The sequence below is a fragment of the Muntiacus reevesi genome, chromosome 17 (genome assembly GCF_963930625.1).
Source record: "Muntiacus reevesi chromosome 17, mMunRee1.1, whole genome shotgun sequence".
NCBI lineage: Eukaryota > Metazoa > Chordata > Mammalia > Artiodactyla > Cervidae > Muntiacus > Muntiacus reevesi.
This window is the reverse complement of record NC_089265.1, coordinates 38,589,078-38,610,826: the sequence shown is the minus strand read 5'-3', so window position 1 is coordinate 38,610,826 and position 21,749 is coordinate 38,589,078. Positions and strand designations below refer to the sequence as shown.

The window sequence follows — 21,749 nt, the reverse complement described above, 5'->3', positions numbered from 1 at the left end:
TGATAATTTGCAAAAAATACAGCAGTAAAATGAAGCTCTGCAGTTTTAAGTATTATTTTCATCATATTTTGACTAATAAAAACACTCATATGTATTTCCAAAGGAGGAAACAGAGAAACTCTAAGAATCTTCCTCACATTATTGATTTCCTTGCAATGGAACCATAGTAAACTTTTGCTTCCATAAATTCATGGCTTCACAATCAAGAGTTTTAAAAAGGCTAATAAAAGGTTAAAAAGGACAATGTCATTAACTGAGAGCTTCAAACATCCAAAACTTGTACATTCACCAAATAATTTTGAATTGGTCTCCAAAAATGACATGAATAACTCAGCTTTAATTTCTTACTCTACGCAAATAGAAGTTATTTATAAAGATCTTTCTATGTAATTTTGCAAATCAAGAGATACATGGTTTTCCACTTACTATGTCACTTTATTCATCATCTTTAGTACATTTATTTTCCAAAAGAGAAGAAAGCAGTATACACTGATTTTTAAAGCATCATATATAAATTTTCCAGTAATAGCTTGAAAAGTGAAAGTGAAAGCGTTAGTCGCTAGGTTGTGTGCAACTCTCTGCAGCCCCATGGACTATAGCCCACCAGGCTCCTCTGTCGATGGAATTCTCCAGGCAAGAATATTGGAGTCGGTTGCCATTCCCTTCTCCAGTGGATCTTCCCAACCCAGGGATCAAACCAGGGTCTCCCGCACTGGTCTGTTCATTTCTATGTGATTTGAGAATCAGTTTTTCTCCAAGCTTTGCTACTTGGATGTTTAGGACAAGACATCATTCTGTATTGTCAGTTTTCAGTGAATAATGACCTTTCCTTTTCCTGAGGATTTTCATAAACTGAGCTAATTTTTAAATATTTTTCTTAATGTATTATCTGTAATCAAATACTTGTGCCCAAACAATATACTGAATGACTATAGTTTAAAAAAGAGAGATTAGTTTATGATATTATCTTTTAGTACTAACCTAGTTCCCAATCTCCTGGTTCGTAGCCCCATAAAAATTGACCTTATTAGTTTTCCAAAAGAAGCAGCATTGACTGGATCCAGTTTGTGTTCCTGACAGTGTCGTAGGTAGTGGTTGTACAGAGTGCTTCTGGGAAGGCTCACTCCTTCTGCTGTCTCGTAATTGTCCAACAGCCACTGGAGCTAGTGTAAACAAGACAGGGTAAACACAGAGAAACCGAATCATTCACCAAAATGCCTCTAAGACACTGCAACTACAACACACAGAAATACGTAGAAGATCTTCCTCAAGCCTTATGACAGGGAAACTGTTGCAATTTGGAGGTCTGTGTAATCTGAATGTGAAAACTCTTGGAAGTTTAGATAGCTGACCAGCATTTATTGACCTCAGACCGTGTCCATTCCTTCAAACATTCAAGTACCTATACAGACATACTAGTTTTCCTTGTATTGATTCCTACTTTGGAGATAAAAACCTCTTCAAGGAATTCAAATAATCTCATTAACTGTTTATAAATATAATTCGTAATTGCTACAGAAATAAACACATTACCAAGCCTGGCAGCATGGTGCATAATATGTCTTCAGTGCTGGTTTGTTACAACACATAATCATCAGGCTGCCTTGTATAAATTTTTATATTAAGGCTCTATTCATTTTTATAGAATTCTAATTTACTTACACAAGATAACACAATTACAGCATATCTACTGGGACAAATTCTACAAACGGTAAGGAAAATTTTCAGTCTTTTCTTCCTCAGAAAGACACTCACTAGACACTGATTTTAAAAAATTATGTGTAACGAAAAGGGATCACTTATTACAATCATTTGAGTTTCTCTACGTTTTTTTCATAATTTTGGAAGACACACTACACTGGTAGTTGGAAGGCAATGTTTTTTCAGTCTGTAGTGCATATTTTAGTCTTATGGGTGGCCAATAACATCATGAAAAGATGCTAAACATCACAAATGATTAGAAAAACGCAAATCGAAACTACAATGAGATTATCACCTCACACCAGTCAGAATGGTCATAATCAAAAAAATTTACAAACAATAAATGCTGGAGAGGATGTGGAGGAAAGGGAACCCTCTTACATCAATGCTGGGAATGTAAACAGATACAGCCATTATGGAGAATAGTATGGAGATGCCTTAAAAAACTAGGAATAAATCTACCATATGACCCAGGAATCCCACTACTGGGGATATACCCTAAGAAAGCCGCAATTCTAAAAGACACATGTGCCCCAGTGTTCACTGCAGCACCATTTACAATAGCCAGGACATGGAAGCAACCTAGATGTCCATCTATAAATGAGTGGATAAATAAGTTTTCATATATATATACATATGTGCGTATATATATATATATACACACACACACACACACACACACACAATGTAATATTACTCAGCCATAAAAATGAACTAATTTGAGTCAGTTCTAATAAGGTGGATGTACCTAGAGCCTATTACACAGAGTGAAGTCAGAAAGAGGAAAACAGACACTGTATGTTAACACAGACATATGGAATCTAGAAAAATGGTATTGATGAGCCTATTTGCAGGGAAAGAATGGAGATGTAGATGTAGAGAATGATCTTGTGGACACAGTGAGGGAAGGAAAGAGTGAGAGGAACAGAGAACATAGCATCTACACATATACACTATCATGTGTAATATAGCTGGTGAGAAGTTGCTATAGAACACAGAGAGCCCAGCCTAGCACTATTTGATAACCTAGAGGGGTGGGATTCAGGGAGGGGAGGGAGGCTCAAGAGGGAGGGGATATCTGTATAATTATGGCTGATTTGAGTTGTTGTACAGCATAAGCCAACACAATATGGTAAAACAATTTTCCTCCAATTAAAAAATAAATTAAGAAAATAAAGTTTTATGTTGTCCTGTGTGTATTTTTAAAAAATCATCTTTCAAGTACAGTATGTGCAAGAAATTTTTAGAAAAATCAAATCTAGGCATATATTACCAAGTTTCAACATTAGTAAAATTAAATCATCAATCTGTTCATTATTTATTTACAAACATGTATGCGTGCTCAGTCATGTCTGACTCTTTCACAACCCCATGGACTGTCAAACCCAGGTCTCTTGCATCTCCTGCATTGGCAGGTGGATTCTTTATCACTGCGCCACCTGGGAAGCCCTTATTTATAAAAAGAGAATTGAAATAGGTTTAAATAACTTTCTTAAGGCCATACATGAACTGTCTCAGGGCCTGATATAGTTTCCAACACATTTCCCTAATGACTCACATATCAGTTATTGCTACAAAAGTAGCATATATATCACATATTACTTGTCTAAACCAAATTTCTATGCCATATATATGAAGTGTGATAAAAAGTTGATATTCTACATGCAATTCAAGTCAAATATATGTTATGGAAGTAAAAGAATCCCTTTATTGAGCATCAATTATTAGCCAGGCAATATGCTAGGCGCCTACCAGATGCAAAAATGAATGTGACCTCACCCCCTGTCCTCTGGTGATTCACAATCACATACTAAAAATGATAATGTGGACAGTCAAATAAACTAAAGCATTTCTCCATTTTGCTTAAAGATTTGTGATCAAACTTCAAACCTACACTTTCAGAATCATAATAAAAAAGACCATTAAAATGTTTTCAAAATTTTTTTCCTTTAACCAAGACAAAGAATATTCCAGAACCATTTCAATTTCAAATATTCATATATGATATTTATATGTAACTAAAACTTATGTCATTAAACCCAAATTGATGTTGGCTTAGAAAATATGGCCACTAAGCCTAAAAGACAGAGCAGAGTACTTTAAAAAAAAATAATGTTCTGTTCAGGAAGTCTTTAGGTTCTCTATGAAGCACACGTGCATATCAATACATTTAAATATACCTATTGCCTCTGAACATATACAATCATCCCCTAAAATTTTTTTTAAAGGTTATACAAAATAAGCCTTTATTTTTATAATGGTCAAAAAATTAAGAAATTTTTTTTATATGAATTATCTGTAACCTTACTATCAGTAAACAGCTTTTCTGGAGGCATTCACACATGATTCCTGAATATTCTACATGACACATAGAAAAAGTTCACATATACATATTCACTTAGGGTAAAGAGAGGAGGTAAACTGATTGGGATATTCAGTTATTAAAGCTCAGACTAGTATTCCGCCTACAACAGTGGGTCAATACCTCTCTTTAGCACTCCTTTTTAAATTTTTAAGACTTCATTGATTAAAAGCACAACTGATGGAGGCAACACATAAAACATGGCAAATTAAACCTGTTTCACATATTTTAGCCACATGCTTCAGTAAGATAACCGGGATTGGAAAGCATTGTCTCCTCACTTAATAGTGTTAGGACAGCTCTAGTGAACCATATTGCACAAAAGTGATGACTCTTGTTTTGTGTACACGTACTAGATAGAGCCTTCTATTGGTATTCTAAATACATAAAGGATATAGAATAAATAAAAAGTATCAAAATACAGAATATATATAGAGGAATATTCTATGAGGAATTAAATTCCATGAGATCAAGAAATATAAAGAAAATACTACAAAAGGGCAAATGTATTAAAAACTATAAGTCTTTTTTGAAAAACAGTAGTATTTTGCAACTGAACTAATGAAGTACCCACATCCACAAGCATGAAACAGACAATGCCAGTAAAATGTCAAAGATATGTTTATATACATATATATATGTGTCCTCACATAATAATGCATATTGTCAAAGCCAAAACGACATGATTATTTATCAAAAAATAAAAATCAAATATTTATCCCTTTGCTAATGAACAGAACATATATCTATATAGGAAGTATTGGTTTGAAGGACTTTTTTCAGAAATGGAAAAATAATCAATTTTTAAATGTGAACTTTATAACCAAAAGTATACAAATAATAAAAATAGATTTGATGTAAAATACTTTTAATAAGATATAAAGTAAATGAAAATAATTTATTTAATCAGATACAAATTAAATTTTCAAAAACTGCCTTAACAGCTTACTAGCCTCCTTGCAATATTTAGTTACTTAAAGATAAATATCTAAAAATGAGTTTATTAGTATCTCATGATCAAGAAAATTGTCTTTTAAATAAATTTTAAAAATCTATAAAATAATTTGAAAAAACAAATCCAAAATAAAATATTTGAAGGGTACTAGCATAAACTGCCTTTTGTAAAAGTAAAAACTTGTGCCAAAATTAAAGCTTAACATAAAATACTTTTAGTCCAAAGGTATGTTTGCACATATAAAAATGTTAATCAGGTCATTCTTAATCAAAGAAAAGCTTCCACAGAAATAGTAAGATAATTACAGCACAGGTTGACTTAAAATACTCATAAGCCTAAATAATATTACTCAAGCCCCCAGTGAGTAACCTGGACAAAACTATGTTTTTATTGGATTGGCCATGTGGTCCTCTGAAGTGGCTAAGCAAGTCACTGAATTTGGACTGGCTGTTTTGCAAACATTGTTTTTATTATATAGTTCTACATTCTTAAAAATTCTTCTTCATTTCTAATCTAGTTTTTAAAACTCTGAGTTTATTTGTAATATGTGTTTGTGTGTCTGTGTATGTACACACACATCCATATGTGTATACATAATTACACACATACTATGTACACAAAGTCATTAGTGGTTTGGAAAATTCCACAAGGGTGGATATTCTAGTGGATGTAATATAAAGTTTTACAGCAGCAAAGCTAGGCTTTGTTCCCTGTGCCCCGTTTGCTGAACGAGTAACTCTTATTCCTTGCCAGAAGCCTGGAGATCTCCTGGGAAGAGCACAGGGAGGTCAAATAGAGGTAAAAGCCCTGAAGGATGAGAGGTGGCTCTGCCGTGGCCATGACAGCTCCAGCAAGGAAGCCTGCCAACGGCTGTCCAGACAGGGGGAGTGCTCCTAGAAACTCACTGTGGAAGCAGAAATTGGTTTAGGAATTATACACGATTTTGAAATTTAGGTGACGAGTATAATCTACATTCTACATGCCAGCATTTAACCTTTGAGTTTTGACACAGTGATGAAACTCTAAGTCAGATCTTTGAGTCTAAAACACAATATTAAGGACTAATTTTTATAATAAGAGAAACTGGGCAGTTAAATGTAACCTGAAGGCATTTACTCCATGTGTTACCCCAGGAAAGTTAATGCCTGTTGTAAGATACATTTTCCTTGGGTTTTGTCTTTAATAAAATGTATTTGGACAGTAATTCAATATCCTTAACATTTGCTAATTTAGAAATAAACCACTGTTATTTCTTTCACTCATTCATAAAACGTCTTAAAAATATTTGTTTATATTTATGATTTTGAAAGCCTATGAAATACCATAGGACCTTTTAACCTTTATCTTTAAAACCTGAGTATTCTACTAATGAACTAACAAATTCATGTAAGGGTCGAAACCAAGATAATTGCATCTTTCAACCTTTGCATTTAATCTATATTAATCAAAGTAGATTAAGGAAGATGAACAGTGTCTATTTTTCCCAAAGGGAAATACTGATTGACAAATTAAAAAAAAATACATATTGCATTCCCCAATTAACATCTAAATGTAACATTTGGCATTTTTTCCCAGATGGATTATTATCCATTAGGATTCATTTTAAGTTCAGTTCACTGATGATATGCATTTTGACAGGTCTTATTTCCATTATAACTTATATTTACAACAGAGCCAAGTCAAGGGAAAGTGAGCATAAAACAACATTTTGCTTTGAGGTGAATATATTTCATTAGCTAAAATGCAAAATTGATGAAACAATTATTTGCTAAATTGTGAAAGGTATATAAAATTAATGCCTAAAGCTATTTATATATTTTAAAGGGAATTTTTAAAATGTACAAGCTGAAGAATGTTACATGAAATTTAGGAACAATTAATTTAAGAACATTTCTGCATATAAATTTATAATCCAAAGTATCCCAAGTTGGATACAGTATAACCATTAAATACCAATTTATATTAATTATAACTAAGAAGGAGTATAAAATAAATCTGCAATGAAGAGAATTAAGATATTCTAATTCCATTTAGGAAGACCACCCATCATTTACCCATAACCTTTTCACATGCCAAAAAACTTAGAAATATTTAAATAAACTAAAGGCTCCACATGAGGAAATGACAGACCAGCAATATATTCTTTCATTCAAATGGTATACAGGGAAAAGACCACTGTCTATCAATAAGGCTCACACATACACCTAACTGAAGCGCACTTCATAACAAAGAATGCACGTATGAGTCCCCAGATAAATGCACGCACGATTGGCAAAGATATTTAGAATACCGAAGGTGAGATAAGGTCTTTCCCGTCCATTATTTGCTTCCTATGTTTAATCATTCAGCACATATTTAGTCAGCATCTACTATGTACCAGGCACTGTTCTAGGCACCAGGGATGTTATCAGTGGACAAAACATATCAATCTTTACTGTCTTAGAATTTTCACTTGTCAATAAATATTTACCATCTGCCTGTCTGATGCTATTACTGAAATAAGTGCCATTATGTTAATAATGTTAATAGAACATGGCATTCAATGTAACTGTACTCATTCACTGGTGAGGTTGGATATGAGAAAGACAAGTTGTAAATGTATTTTGACCTGCATGATAACAGCATGATGATGATAAAAATAGAGTAGCAGTACAAAATATTCTTAAAGTACAAGCTTTTTTAGCTTGTACTAAAAAGCAGTACAAGAATATGCTGAACAGGGATATAAAGCTTAATACTCACTCCATCTTCTAATGTGTAGAAAGAGAGGTGAAAAATGAAGCAAACAAGCTACATTATACTGACAGGGGTTATTTGTTTGACTCTTAATAAGAGACTCCTGAATTACTGTAAATAATCAAATACATAATGAGAAAATAGAAAATCTATTTTATTCCATATTGCAAAATAGAATGACAACAGACTTTCAGCTCAAAAATCATGACTAGTAACTATGGAATAAAACTTCTTGATAATTTCTCCTAAGCTGTGCCTAATGAAATCGGTCCTTTGTAGAAATTGATGTCAGGGAACTACCATCATAAAGTTGAATTCATGTCCACTTTAAAGAATCCCACAAACCTCATATATTTCTGTGTCATATATAGTTAGGGATAAAGGTAACTTCCAGTTTATTAACACTGAAATTGTTAACCATATTTAAATTAAAAAGAAAACTCTTCACACATGTTTTTTATACAACTGAAGATCACCAATTAATTAACAGAATTTTAACAGAGGGTATTTAAAATACCCTCACCAGGTGATTATCAACTGGAATGTATGTAGTAGCTTATTCCTTGGATAAATCTAACAATGATTAGGAGCATCACTAACTTTCCAAGGACAGAAAGACAGGAGGACCATTTTTCCTCTGTTCAGGTAGAAACAAAACCTGACCCTCACCAGAAACACTGACTCCTTCTTCACTACTTATATCCATATAAAGAATCATTTTTATTTCCAAAGACTTGATTATAAATGTGTTGTTTTCAAGTAAAAGTAACTGTACCTCAGAGGTGTAACAAAAGTGAATCAGGATATTTAGAGAAAGATTATCACTGCATTAGCAACATTTATGCACATCTTTCTATATAATGAAATGACTCTGTCAGTTGTAAACAGTATGAGAGAGTTGCCATGCTATGTGATAAAAAATACAAAGTCAAAGAGTAAAAAACATGTCTCTGCTGTTTATGCAGATTAACTCACACATTCATTAACATTAGTGCTTCATGAATTTTGTAAGAGAATAACAATTTTAAAATATCTGAAAAGTTTAAAAATCAAAACATATAAGAAAAAGTTTTCTTATATCCACATTATTATTCATAAAAAAGACTAATTAATTTGATTAATTCAAGTTAATTGAAGCACATCACATATTTTACTAAAATATATATCTCAAACGAAAATGAGATGTGAATTGAATATCAAAGCACAAATTCTTAGATGTCTGAAAGTTCAAAAAGTAACTGGAAACTTAAGGAATTTTTTTTTATACCTCTGCACATTTTTGACCAAAATGAACAACACTTTCAACACTTGCCATTTTCAAAACAAAACACCAGGTGGTGGTCCTCACCCCTTCCCCCAAACAAACATTCTAATAGTATATAGTAAATCAGCCTCTACACACAACCACAGATTCATGCCAACACAGCAGGAATATGCCTATGAAACATATTAATATAAAAGAGTGAAAAAAAAAAAAAAAGAGTGATATACTGCATACAAATTTTCAGAAAGGGGAAAATCACATTCCTTAAGCTTTCAAAAGAAAGGTCAAAATATATATTATTTTAGAATTTATAATCTATAATTTTCATTAAAATTGTAGTCATTCTCCAAGTGCTTTAACCTGTTTTTATTTGCCATGATACCTCCCTTTGGGAAAACAAACAAACTACTTCATCTTAAAACAAATATGTAAAAACATAATGAAATATTTTGTGTTACACTGGAATATAAAATTTAAATGCTTGAAAATACACATATTTAAAAAGCATAATGAAAACATTTTCTATAAGCTAAAGTTTTAAAGTTTATTGAAAAAATTAATGATATTTTACTTCATTTGTGTGATCCAATTTTGGACTGTTCCAATCACAAAATATGGGGAAGAATTAAAAATAACTTATCTCTAAATTTAAGAATACATTGTCAGTTGGGAGGGAAAACTCTAATTCTTATTATACTGTTACTGATACTAATTTAGAAGAACTGTCTAGATAGATTTAAGTCTAGGTCTATTTACTCTTCCTCATATATTCAGAAATCATGATAACAAAATAATTGTTTATCAATTTTCATTGATTCCCCAAAATTTGAACATTTAATGAGAATGTTTATAGTTTCACAAATGGTTATCACTTTCTTATCCTCACCAGTGTTATAGTGATGCTGCATCTGGGTAATGGTTAAAAGCTTTAAGAAATAGTAACAACAATAATATTGTTTTATCTCAATTATTAGTAGCTTATGGCTTATTTAGAGCCTCACTTCTCTTGGCCCAGACTTATTTTTCTTTAAGTCTTAGGATCTGAGCTCCTCTAGGGAGCTGTTTCCTGCCCACTGGTAAATATATCATTTTAAACAGTTTATCATTGGGTTTGGCATTAATATTTTTAAAAGGATATTACTTTTAAGGATATTTAAAAGTAATATCCTTAAAGGATATTATTGGTCATACAAATAGAGACAACCATTTCTCCATCTCAGACATGAAGATGCAGATTACAAACATTTGCTTTGTAACATTATAAATAAATACCACACTAGAAAATTTAAATCATCAACCACTTTTTACCAGTCATGGCAGCTTGTTATTAACTTGGAAATGTTATATCTGTACCAAAACAGTACAAAATCCTATAGTATATTGTGGGCTCTATTTTTAGCTAGTCCACTGTACAAAAATGCCATTAAGTGATATAGAGATCATAAGCAGCTGAGAAAGGAAGGTTAAGAAGCAAAATAAGTAAATAAATAAAACAAGCATTTAGAAGCAAGCAACACATGCAGAACAAGCAAGAGATTAGTTTACATGAAGAAGAGGCAACTTACATGGCTGTTGAGAAGAGAGCTTCTGTGAGTGGACAGACCGTCAGACTTTTGCAGCGTCTCAATCGCCATTTCAATCTGATAATAGATGTCATTAAAAAAAGGGCTCAAGACAAGATAGTAATAAAAGGCTCACCAGAGAATTTTTGATAGATTCTTTAAAGTTCAATTTCTCCTTTAATGGTGGCTAATGAATAGCTCTCACTGAATGTGTATTTCCCCCTTCCTCCCCCCAATCCCAGAGAATAACATAAAAACAGGCACACTAATAATAAGCTCAATCATAAAAGTAAACCTTTTTGAATATTCACAATTATAATCAGAACGGAGACCTGAGGAGCAGGAACTCCAGTGGACTGTGCTAGTTAAAACATTCTTGACTTTCATAGTTCAAGATGTTAGATAGTAACCACTCTCTCTCTAGTCTCCCACCTAAAAAGTATTTAATATTTGCCCTATTCTGTCACAAAAGGAAAACAGTACAGATTCTGTATTTTATATACATTAGTATTTTAATGAAAATGTGCAAAGACACCTTTATTAAATGTTCAAAAGTTACTAAATCTAACCATTTCTCTCTAAATCCTGTATTAAAACTTGGAAGTGGAACATCATTAGTATGGACACGTTTAGATGTAAGCATGGATCCTATATCATATTTTAAGATGTGGTGGTGAGGCAGAGATATTAGAAATGAAGGCAGAAATGAAATGTAGAAGAGAAAATAATTCAGAGCCAACAAAGAAAAGGGACAACCACAGAAACAATTTTATTCTGTGTAATCTCAGTGTATGATGAGTAATCATAACACCTTAATTAAGTAGGAGGTGCTAATAATAAATGAGATGTGCTGTTGATCCCTTCATATTTAAAGATAAGTATCTCTCGGCTTCTAGCACGACAACATTTACTGTAAGATCAGGTTCCAAACACCCTGTATTTGATTACTGGATTTTATTAACAATATTAGCTAAGGTTAAATTTAAAAATCACACTATATAAGAAAGAAATCATTATTTTTATTTTTGCTACCTGATCAAATCAATACTCATATAAGCAGTTAAAAATATTTCATGCTTTCTATCATAGATAAGCTATATTTTACACTAGCTATGGAAATTAATGATGCCTTGAAATTTTAACATACTGTCTACTCCTATCTAAAAAAAAAAAACAAAATGGATGGCAAAATCCATAGCAGAGCAAAGTCTTATTTTTCCCACCAAGTGTCCAACTTCTTTATGGTAATGATAGAATAGTGTATAGATAGAATGTTCAGTCTCCATTATGCCAACATTAAATTTAGTTTCCTTAGGAACTGGTAGCTTTAATTTTATGTTATTTCCTCAAGTTACTGGTTCTTCTTCCTCAGAGTTAATAAAATGCAATACAGAGAAGAATGTTAGGTTAGAAATTATAGAAAAATACTCTTAAATATGTATTAAAATAATTCATAAGCTGATAGACAACAATTTATTATTTTGTTAAATTTTTTTAGATCACACACTTAAGTAAACTGGCTTCAGAAATACTCTTTGCCAGATGGAATGTTAATGTATTTCATCATTATACTTGAAAATAAACTGATGAAAATGATACTGTACAAGCTAAAAAAATACATTACAGAAAGAGTAATGTAAATTCTACTAAATTTACTAAATGTTAAATTGTAAAACTAAAGAATCTCAGTATTACATCTCTTAAAAGGGTATCAATAAGTACTACTGCTTTCAGAGAGAAAACATGTATCAAAAGAATGCTGAGAAGTCCCATCCTCAACTGACTGTAAATCTCTTCTAGGAAGAATTTGCTCAAAACTTTAATTTGGTAAAATGCCTACTTTTTTAAAAAGTTTGAGTGTGGAAAATATGAAATTAGATTTTAGTCTACTTAAAAATAAAATGATTTGTTTCTTTTGATTTTACAGGTTTAGGTGAAAGGTAAAAATCACCAAAAATATAAGAGCAGAGCAATAATGAGGGAGAGATCCACATTCAGATTTGATTTGCTTGTTAACAGCAATTTCCATTTCTTTATGACTGAAGGATTTGTTGTTTTTGACAATTAAAAATTGAGTGCAGTAAACAAACATTTTCCATTTCTTCCCTAAACTAATTAAACTTTGGACTATAGCTTAGCTTGTTTCTTTCCTTTTTTTGGAGAAATAAGTTCTCTGAACCAAGGTATATTATAGCCCAAGTTGTGTCTCTTAACCATCCTAGGACTGAGTGCCTAACAGTGCACACGTCCTCTCCACGATCATCGAATGCTAGGATACGTGTTGCTTTGGAGTTTAGACTGGTCCATGGTGATCCTGTACTATTGCCTCATAATCAGATAAGAAGCTATGGCAACTACTCTTAGATCAAATGGTGGGATGCTCCATTTGAGATGAGATGTTCGGCCTGGAAAGCCAGGCTTATAGAGCGTTAAGTGTGATTACTGGAGTGGGTGAGACTTAAAACTCCCTGTCTGAAAGAGCAGGTAAGAAACTGATACACATTCCAGCCACAATGGGCACAGGAATTCTTAGAAAAATAAGTCTCTTCTGGAAGATAAAAAAAGATACTTAGTAATATATTAATACCTGGGGTGAATTAAAACTCTCCAGATTCACCAGCTAAAACAGGATTCCTATGAGAATGGGAATCTACTCTGAGAGTGGTTATCAGTCAGAGAGAGAAACCCTTGCTCCAGTGCTACTGCAGAAACATTTTCAGAAACTGGAAAAGAGGATTTCGCACTGTGTTTAGACACATCATTGAAATATTAGAGGACTGACCAGTCTCTGGGTCAGAAAAATGATAGGGATCAATGAAAAGTTTTCCAGCCATAGGAGTTACAAGTGTGGGATGACGAACCTCAGATGCTACCCCAACAGGATGCCTGGCAAAGTCTGAAGAGCCAGAATTCAGGAAATGTAGAGAGCTTCCTACATGCATAGGCCAGGTTTCTTCCCGACCACACAATAGCAGGAAGATAGAGGACCTCTTTGCAGTGTGCTGCATGACAAAGCACTATGGAGTATAATTCTAAAGATGAGACCTGGTTTGAGCATTTGCTGCGAATATTTTACAATGAAGACTATTTAGGGAAACCCAGATTTCATCATGAGTTTTGCTCTGAGTAAAGCTTAATTTGGGTGAAGAGAGGAAGGTAACACCAGTTGTTATGACAAAACAATGTCTGGGCTTGTGTCACCAGTTAGGAACTGGAGAATTAAAGTAAATACAGGTATGACTCAGTTCCCACAACCAAACACTGAATTCTCAAAAGACAGAATACCAGGGCTTCCCTCATTTGGGCAAAAGTTTCCCCATACTAAGAATGTGACCTAAATATCAGGCTGCAGACTCTTTTCCAATCACTGAAATGCTAACGTTGCCTTGTTAGAATCAAAGGACAGGTGGAGAGTCTCCAAGCACCCAGGGTAACTTGAGACTAGTAAGATATTCACCCAAGAATCAGTGTCATGATAAGGACTTAACAGAAAAGTCACACCAAGACCTTAAGAAAAGAGGATGAGACAGCACAGGAGAGGGGTCAGATGCTGCCTGAGGTCCGGTAAATACAGTGTTTGTATTCTCTTTTCTCAAGCTCAAAGAAGAGATCAATATTGTACTTTTACTAAAGCAGCAAATACTTTTAAAGAGAAAAATGTAACAAGAAAAAAGCATTTCCCCTATTATTTATAATTCCCCATCGTTATTTATAATTGGTATTTATGGTTCCCAGTTGTCTTTTCATGCAGGAGAATCCTTATCACAGGATGGCGTCTTGTTTTGCAGAGCTATCATCAGGCTTTAAGTGCTCTGCTGGAGGGCTGAGAGATTTGAGGAGACGGGGACCTGGGCAGAATGGAAGGGAACGTTCACTGGCAGATGATGGGCAGATTGGGGAGGGCAGGTGGTGCACAGGGGCTCTGAGGGACTCTGCAGCATGTGACCCTGAACCCTCAGCTCTTTCCTCCACAACATCTTCAGTAAACTTGATGCCACTCACACATACTTCAGGTACAAGTAGTCAAAACTGGCTGGAGCACCGGCTTCATTTAGGGGCAGTTGATGCTGTCATAAAGGTAAATTTCAGGTTCAAATGCAGAGAAACTTGGAGAGGTATTGAGTCTTTTATTTATTGTTGACATTAATTTTGTCATCACCATTACTTCTAAGAGAGAGAGTTATTTAAGTAATTCTGGGAACAGTTGTTTTAGAGCTAATCTTATTTCAAACATCAGGATGCATCAATGTTGGGGAATGTCAATCACCTTCAGTGAAAAGAAAAAGGAAGGTTGACCTCAAACTGAGAGATGCTGAATCTTTCTGCAGGAGTTGCACAGGGCCAAAAAGAGGCTCCCCTGTACACGTGATTTATATACATATTATGGGCATCTATTCCATGGCCCAAATAGAATATCATATGTGTGGACAGTTAGAACTTTGTCTTAATGTAAATATCGACCATTCAATTACGTGCCATTAACAGAAGGAAAAAGAATCATTATATCAACTTATTCATTGTCTATAGGTCAAGGTATATTCTAGTGACTCTGAAATGGCTTTTTAAACTCTTTTAAAGACTAAAGGTCAAGATTGATATATTCAACTACCACTATAATTAAAATTGGTCTCATGGTAGAAATTATTTCCTTTCTAGAACTAAGAAAGCAATTTAAAAACAGAAATAATACCACGACGTTTTATGATTTATAAAGCCTTTTTAGATTAAATCTCATTTGATCTTCACTACAACTTTGTGAAACGGCAAAGGCAAGCAATATTATCTCCTTTTCACAGATCAGAAAATTGAATGTCTATGGGATTATATAGGTATTTATACACCTGGAGACTGGAATCCAAGATTTATCACTCTGCATTTAACATAATTTCCATTTTATACAAATACAACATGAACACTAATCAAGTAGAAATATCACTGCTGAGGAGTGGCTTGTAAGATTAAAATTTGCTAAATGATTTGCTATTAACAAGATTCATTTTCTAATAGAAAGGACTTGAATATGATTAATAAGCATTGCTTGAAAATGATTTCAAAATGATCAAGTTACAAAGCAACAAAAAGGTTTGAATGATAGTTAATTTTACTTATCATAAAATAGTTATGTAATGATTGCATTTTCTTATTAATATAGGTTATTTTGTTAACCTCACAAGTTAACATTTTTTTTTTTTTCAGAGAAACATCATTTTTGTTTCCTTGTAAAAGAAAAGTAAATTTATTAGAGAGACCCAATGAAGACAATACACTTAAGACTGGAAATTTCCTTTGGGATATTTTTTCTCCTGAACTCTTGACTTTACATTTTGTTTGAATTTGAGATCAAGTAAGATACAAATGGGTTTCCCTGGTAGCTCAGCTGGTAAAGAATCCACCTGCAATGCAGGGTACCCTGGTTTCATTCCTGGGTCAGGAAGAGCCCTGGAGAAAGGGATAGGCTACTCTCTCCAGTATTCTTGGGCTTTCCTTGTGGCTCAGAAGGTAAATAATCTGCCTGCAATGTGGGAGACTTGGGCTCAATCCCTGGGTTGGGAAGATCCCCTGGAGGAGGGCATGGCAATCGACACCAGTATTCTTGCCTGGAGAATCCCCATGGACAGAGGAGCCTGGTGGGCTACCGTCCATGGGGCTGCAAAGAGTCGGACACGACTGAGCGACTAAGCACAGCACAGCAAGATACAAATGTTTCTACTGGGTGGCTTGTTTAGAAAAAATACCTGTGATCGCTGACATGAGCCATGTGACAACTGCCCTATACCTGTTAGAAATGACCACCTCCTGGTGTGTTAGTGTGTACTGGATGCAGGGGACTTTCACAGTAAGTACTTCAAACCAGGAGCACAAAGGGAAAAACCCTTTCACTCTGCATCTAGTCTATATAATCACAGCACAGGTGTTTTCCAAGTGTGGTCCCAGACGCTTGTTGGAATCATCTGAACATGTGTTAGAAATGCAAAACAACAATAATGAAAAACAAACAGAAAGAATGGAGCTCAAATTCAGTGCTCTGTGACAACCTAGAGGGGTGAGATGGGATGGGAGGTGGGTGGAAGTTCAAGAGGGAGGAGACATATGTATACCTGTGGCTGACTCATGTTGATGTATGGTAGAAACCAACACAGTACTGTAAAGTAATCATCCTCCAATTAAAAATAAATAATTTTTTTTTTTTAAAAAAGAATGAAAACTGCATCCTGGCTGCTCACACATGTTGCTGATGCTTTGATCTCTTCTTCAGTTCTTCCAAGGCAGCACTTTTCAGAAAGTAAGGTGTAACCCATTAGGAGGTTATGAAATCAACTACCCTGACCAGCATTTTTTAAACATTAAAGAAATCAAAAAGAGTAGAAAAATACTCAAATATCCTGGCACACAGTATGTATAACTTTGGCTTCAGTCCTCCATATATGAATGTATATTACGTATATAACAGTCATATGTGTGTGCATACAAGTGTGTACTCATGAATGTATGCATGTATGTATGTGTATGAATAGTAAAAGGCCACAGCGAAAGGTGTTTTCACTGTAGATTGTGGCCCCCAAACTTTGAATGCTCTGCGTGAACAGTTAGTCCTTTCTAGTAACTGGATCCCTTCTAAGGATCTACCAGTGTCTCTTGGGCCCATGAATCCCTGCAATGCAGACAGAAACAGCTCACTGAGGCTAAAGTTGTAAATATGATACTACTCTGTAAGTTGTACATTCAACCAATATAGAAATCAACATGTGAATATATTACTCCAGAGCAATATTAAAGAAAAGCTTAACTGAAAGATTCAGGACTGGTTGTTAACTCTTAAAAAAATTTTACAATGCCCAGAAAACACACCTAACCAGTTCTGCTTTTCATCTCTTGAACCAGAAGTAGCTAAGACAATACTTTAACCTTATACATTAAGCCTTTAGAGAAAAGAAGTCTTAGATCTTGCAAATGTTATATGAAATTTTTTTTTACTCAGTTATAATTTTATGACATCTAAAATTTTTTTTTAATTGTTTTGCTTTCAACCTGAAGTTTTGGCAATTTTGTATCCCCTCAAGCTATTTTGAAATATTGATAAGGAAAAAAAAACATCTAGAGAAGATACTTGCATGAACTGAATGTGTTCTGAGAACATTTGGTTTAACTAGGTAAACTGAAACCATTGCCGTTTTGGGTTTCCATTGCTGCTGCTGCTGCTGCTGCTAAGTCACTTCAGTCGTGTCCAACACTGTGTGACCCCACAGATGGAAGTTCACCAGGATCCCCCATCCCTGGGCTTCTCCAGGCAAGAACACTGGAGTGGGTTGCCATTTCCTTCTCCAATGCATGAAAGTGAAAAGTCAAAGTGAAGTCGCTCAGTCGTGTCCAACTCTTAGCGACCCCATGGACTGCAGCCTACCAGGCTCCTCCATCCATGGGATGCTCCAGGTAAGGGTACTGGAGTGGGGTGCCATTGCCTTCTCCATTGATTATTCTGTAAAGCCCACACCCCTCCACCCTCACCAGGACTCTGTGAGACTGGCGTTACTGGTGCATGAATATAAAATTAATTTTAAGATATCAACTGTATAAGCTCTAGGGATTACAATCACCCTTCAGGAATCTGCTGGGTTAGGATTAGGTGATAGGATTTAAGGCCAAATTTATATTTTCAAATTTAGATTTCAAATCTGCCTTTTTCAGACTATTCTGAGTACTATGAACATTTTCAGTTTATATTTAGTTCATGTAATCATTAAAAGCGAGGTTTTCTCTAAGTGTAATTCTGGATCAGCATTATCAGAATCACCAGGTGCTTAAAAGAAATGCAAATCTTAGGTCCTTCTCCACACTCAATCAAAAGGCTAGAAGGTGGGGCCCGGCAATGCTTTAAATCAATGCTCCAAACATAATGTACATTCAAGTTTGAGGAACACTGTACTAAACATACCTCTTGATGAAAGTGAAAGAGGAGAGTGAAAAAAGTTGGCTTAAAACTCAACATTCAGAAAACTAAGATCATGGCATCCAGTCCCATCACCTCAGGGCAAATAGATAGGAAAACAATGGAAACACCGACTGCAGCCATGAAATTAGAAGGCGCTTGCTTCTTGGAAGAAAAGCTATGACCAACCTAGACAGCATATTAAAAAGCAGAGACATTACTTTGCCAACAAAGGTCCCTCTAGTCAAAGCTATGGGTTTTCCAGTAGTTATGTATGGATGTGAGAGTTGGACTATAAAGAAAGCTGAGCACCAAAGAATTCATGCTTTTGAACTGTGCTGTTGGAGAAGACTCTTGACAGTCCCTTGGACTGCAAGGAGATCAAATCAGCCCATCCTAAAGGAGATCAGTCCTGAATATTCATTGGGAGGACTGATGCTGAAGCTCTAATACTTCAGTCACCTGACGTGAAGAGCTGATTCATTGGAAAAGTCCCGATGCTGGGAAAGATTGAAGGCAAGAGGAGAAGGGGACGATAGAGGATGCGATGGTTGGATGTCCTCACCGATAGACATGAGTTTGAGCAGGCTCCGGGAATTGATGAAGTACAGGGAAACCTGGCGTGTTGCAGTCCATGGGGTCGCAAAGAGTCAGACAGGACTGAGTGACTGAAACTTGAAACTTGTACTAAACAAGATCAAATCTTTTTCTTTGCCAGTGTTAGGCTGCAATTAATCACTGCAGATGGTGATTGCAGCCATGAAATTAAAAGACGCTTACTCCTTGAAAGGAAAGTTATGACCAACCTAGACAGCATATTAAAAAGCAGAGACATTACTTTGCCAACAAAAGTCCGTCTAGTCAAGGCTATGGTTTTTCCAGTGGTCATGTATGGATGTGAGAGTTGGACTGTGAAGAAAGCTGAGCACCGAAAAATTGACGATTTTGAACTGTGGTGTTGCAGAAGACTCTTGAGAGTCCCTTGGACTGAAAGGAGATACAACCAGTCCATCCTAAAGGAGATCAGTCCTGGGTGTTCATTGGAAGGACTGATGCTGAAGCTGAAACTCCAATACTTTGGCCACCTCATGCGAAGAGCTGACTCATTGGAAAAGACCCTGATGCTGGGAGGGGTTGGGGGCAGGAGGAGAAGGGGACAATAGAGGATGAGATGGCTGGATGGCATCACCGACTCGATGGACATGAATTTGAGTAATCTCTGGGAGTTGGTGATGGACAGGGAGACTTGGTGTGCTGCGATTCATGGGGTCGCAAAGAGTCGGACACGACTGAGCAACTGAACTGAACTGAACTGAATTCTATAGAAGGAGTGTTTCTTAAGTATTATTTGAATTTTTGCCTCTCTTTCATTCTCTTGCTAGCCAATCTTATCCAACCTTTAGACATTTTGAAATTTATATTAGTAACATAATGAGAAGATAAACATAATTTTCGTGAATCTAAAGTTAATCAATTTATAACATATTAACATTTGTGATTTAAAAAATAATGTGATGAGAAAGAAAATGAAAGCTAACTAACCACTTGAAAGAAGTTTGGGCCTCTTTGTGGACTTCCATTTTTTGCCTAGGAGCATTAGGTAACTTTCAGTGATGAAATTATCTCTATTACCCATACTGTAAACCTTTACACCCATAGAAGCACAGTGCCTGGTCAATAGTGATTGCTCAATAAATGTCTGAGAGAGTTAGTGATTAAAGAGAACAATCCAGATTCTGAGTACATAAATAAAAATACCAAATGTTCACCTTCACTCCAAAATATTGAATAGTAAGAATGGTTCTATAAATCTTTACTAAATTTAATGCAAGTTTTCATTCTCTAAACTTTCTACAGTCTAATAAAAGAGGACGTTTTCTAAAACCAAGAATCAAGGTTTAATCTGAACCATGATACCTCGTAGACAATCTTTTACTGGGCATAAAGTAAAAGAAAAGGTTGTAGTTACATGCATTTGGGTAGATAAACTTTATAATCATTAAGAGCTTGCCTGAGTTTTTTAAAAATAATAAATCACTTTTTAATTGAAAATATATTCATATGCCTCCCAACCTTTTTCCTTCATGCATTCTTCTAGAGATATCTTGTACTTATATAAGCATATAGGAATGTATGGGGCTTCCCTGGTGGCTCAGGTGGTAAAGAATCAGCCTGCAATGCAGGAGATCTGGGTTTGATCCCTGGGTCGGGAAGATTCCCTGGAGAAGGAAATGACAACCCACTCCAACATTCTTGTCTGGGAAATCCCACGGACAGAGGAGACTGACTACAGTCCATGAGGTCATGAAGACTTGGACATGACTGAGCAACTAACACTTTCACTTTCTTTCATAGAAAAAAGTATGTTTCTATTTAATGTACACACGCATGCACACATACACACACTACTTGTGTTTTCATTTAACAATATATTTGGGGATCTTTTCATATCTGTTTACACACATACGTACACACACACACTGTCTCACTCTTTAATGACTGTATAAAATCCCACTGAATGGGCAAATGCAAAAATATACATTTATTTCTTTGCTGATCGACAATTAGGCTTCTTACAATCTTTTTCTAATACAAACAACTCTAATGAATATAGTTGTTTATGCAGCATTTCACATATGTAAGAGTATCACCAGTGGATTAAACTCCTCGAAGTACTATGAGTCCATTTTTTGACTCGAAGTACTATGAGTCACATTTTTGAAAAAAACATGTATTTTTAATCTTGATTAAAATTTTCTATTGCTCACCAATCCTATATCAATATAGTTTCTTAAGAACAATGGGACTGCTTATTTCATTATGCCTTTGCCAAGGTTTACTAACTTTTTAGTTTTGTCTGTGTGAGAGATAAAAAATGGTATCTCTTTGTAGTTTATTTTTCATTTCCTTTTCAGTAGACTGCTTCTTCAAATGCTTTCCTTATTTTTGGTCTTTTTTTTTTTTCTGAAGAATTTCTAAGAGTGGTCTGTATATTAAATGAATTCATGCTTTGAATATAATGTTTCAAAACTTGATGTGAGGTTGTTGTTTCACTGCTGCCTTTTTTTGCTGTGGTTTCTTTCATATGGAATGTTTTTACTTTTATGGAGCTGATCACACCAATGTATTTTTTGTAGGATCTAAATTTTATATCATGTTTCCCCATTTTAAGAGAAATATAATAAAAATATTTTTCCAAGTGAAATTAATCTTTATATTTGGAGTAATGTATGGAACCAATC

General features: G+C 34.7%; 1 protein-coding gene across 2 annotated transcripts in view; it reads right to left on the bottom strand.

Annotated features, from left to right (window-relative positions):
• RFX3 (regulatory factor X3) overlaps positions 1-21,749 on the bottom strand; it is a 300,103-nt gene that overhangs the window by 72,311 nt on the left and 206,043 nt on the right. Inside the window, exons 5-6 of one of the 2 annotated variants that reach the window (XM_065907896.1) lie at positions 10,584-10,658; positions 982-1,163 (exon numbers count right to left, since the gene is read on the bottom strand). In XM_065907896.1, coding sequence (XP_065763968.1) covers positions 982-1,163; positions 10,584-10,658 — 257 coding nt within the window. The remainder of the gene's footprint in view (positions 1-981; positions 1,164-10,583; positions 10,659-21,749) is intronic. The other variant, XM_065907898.1, reaches the window with a different exon arrangement.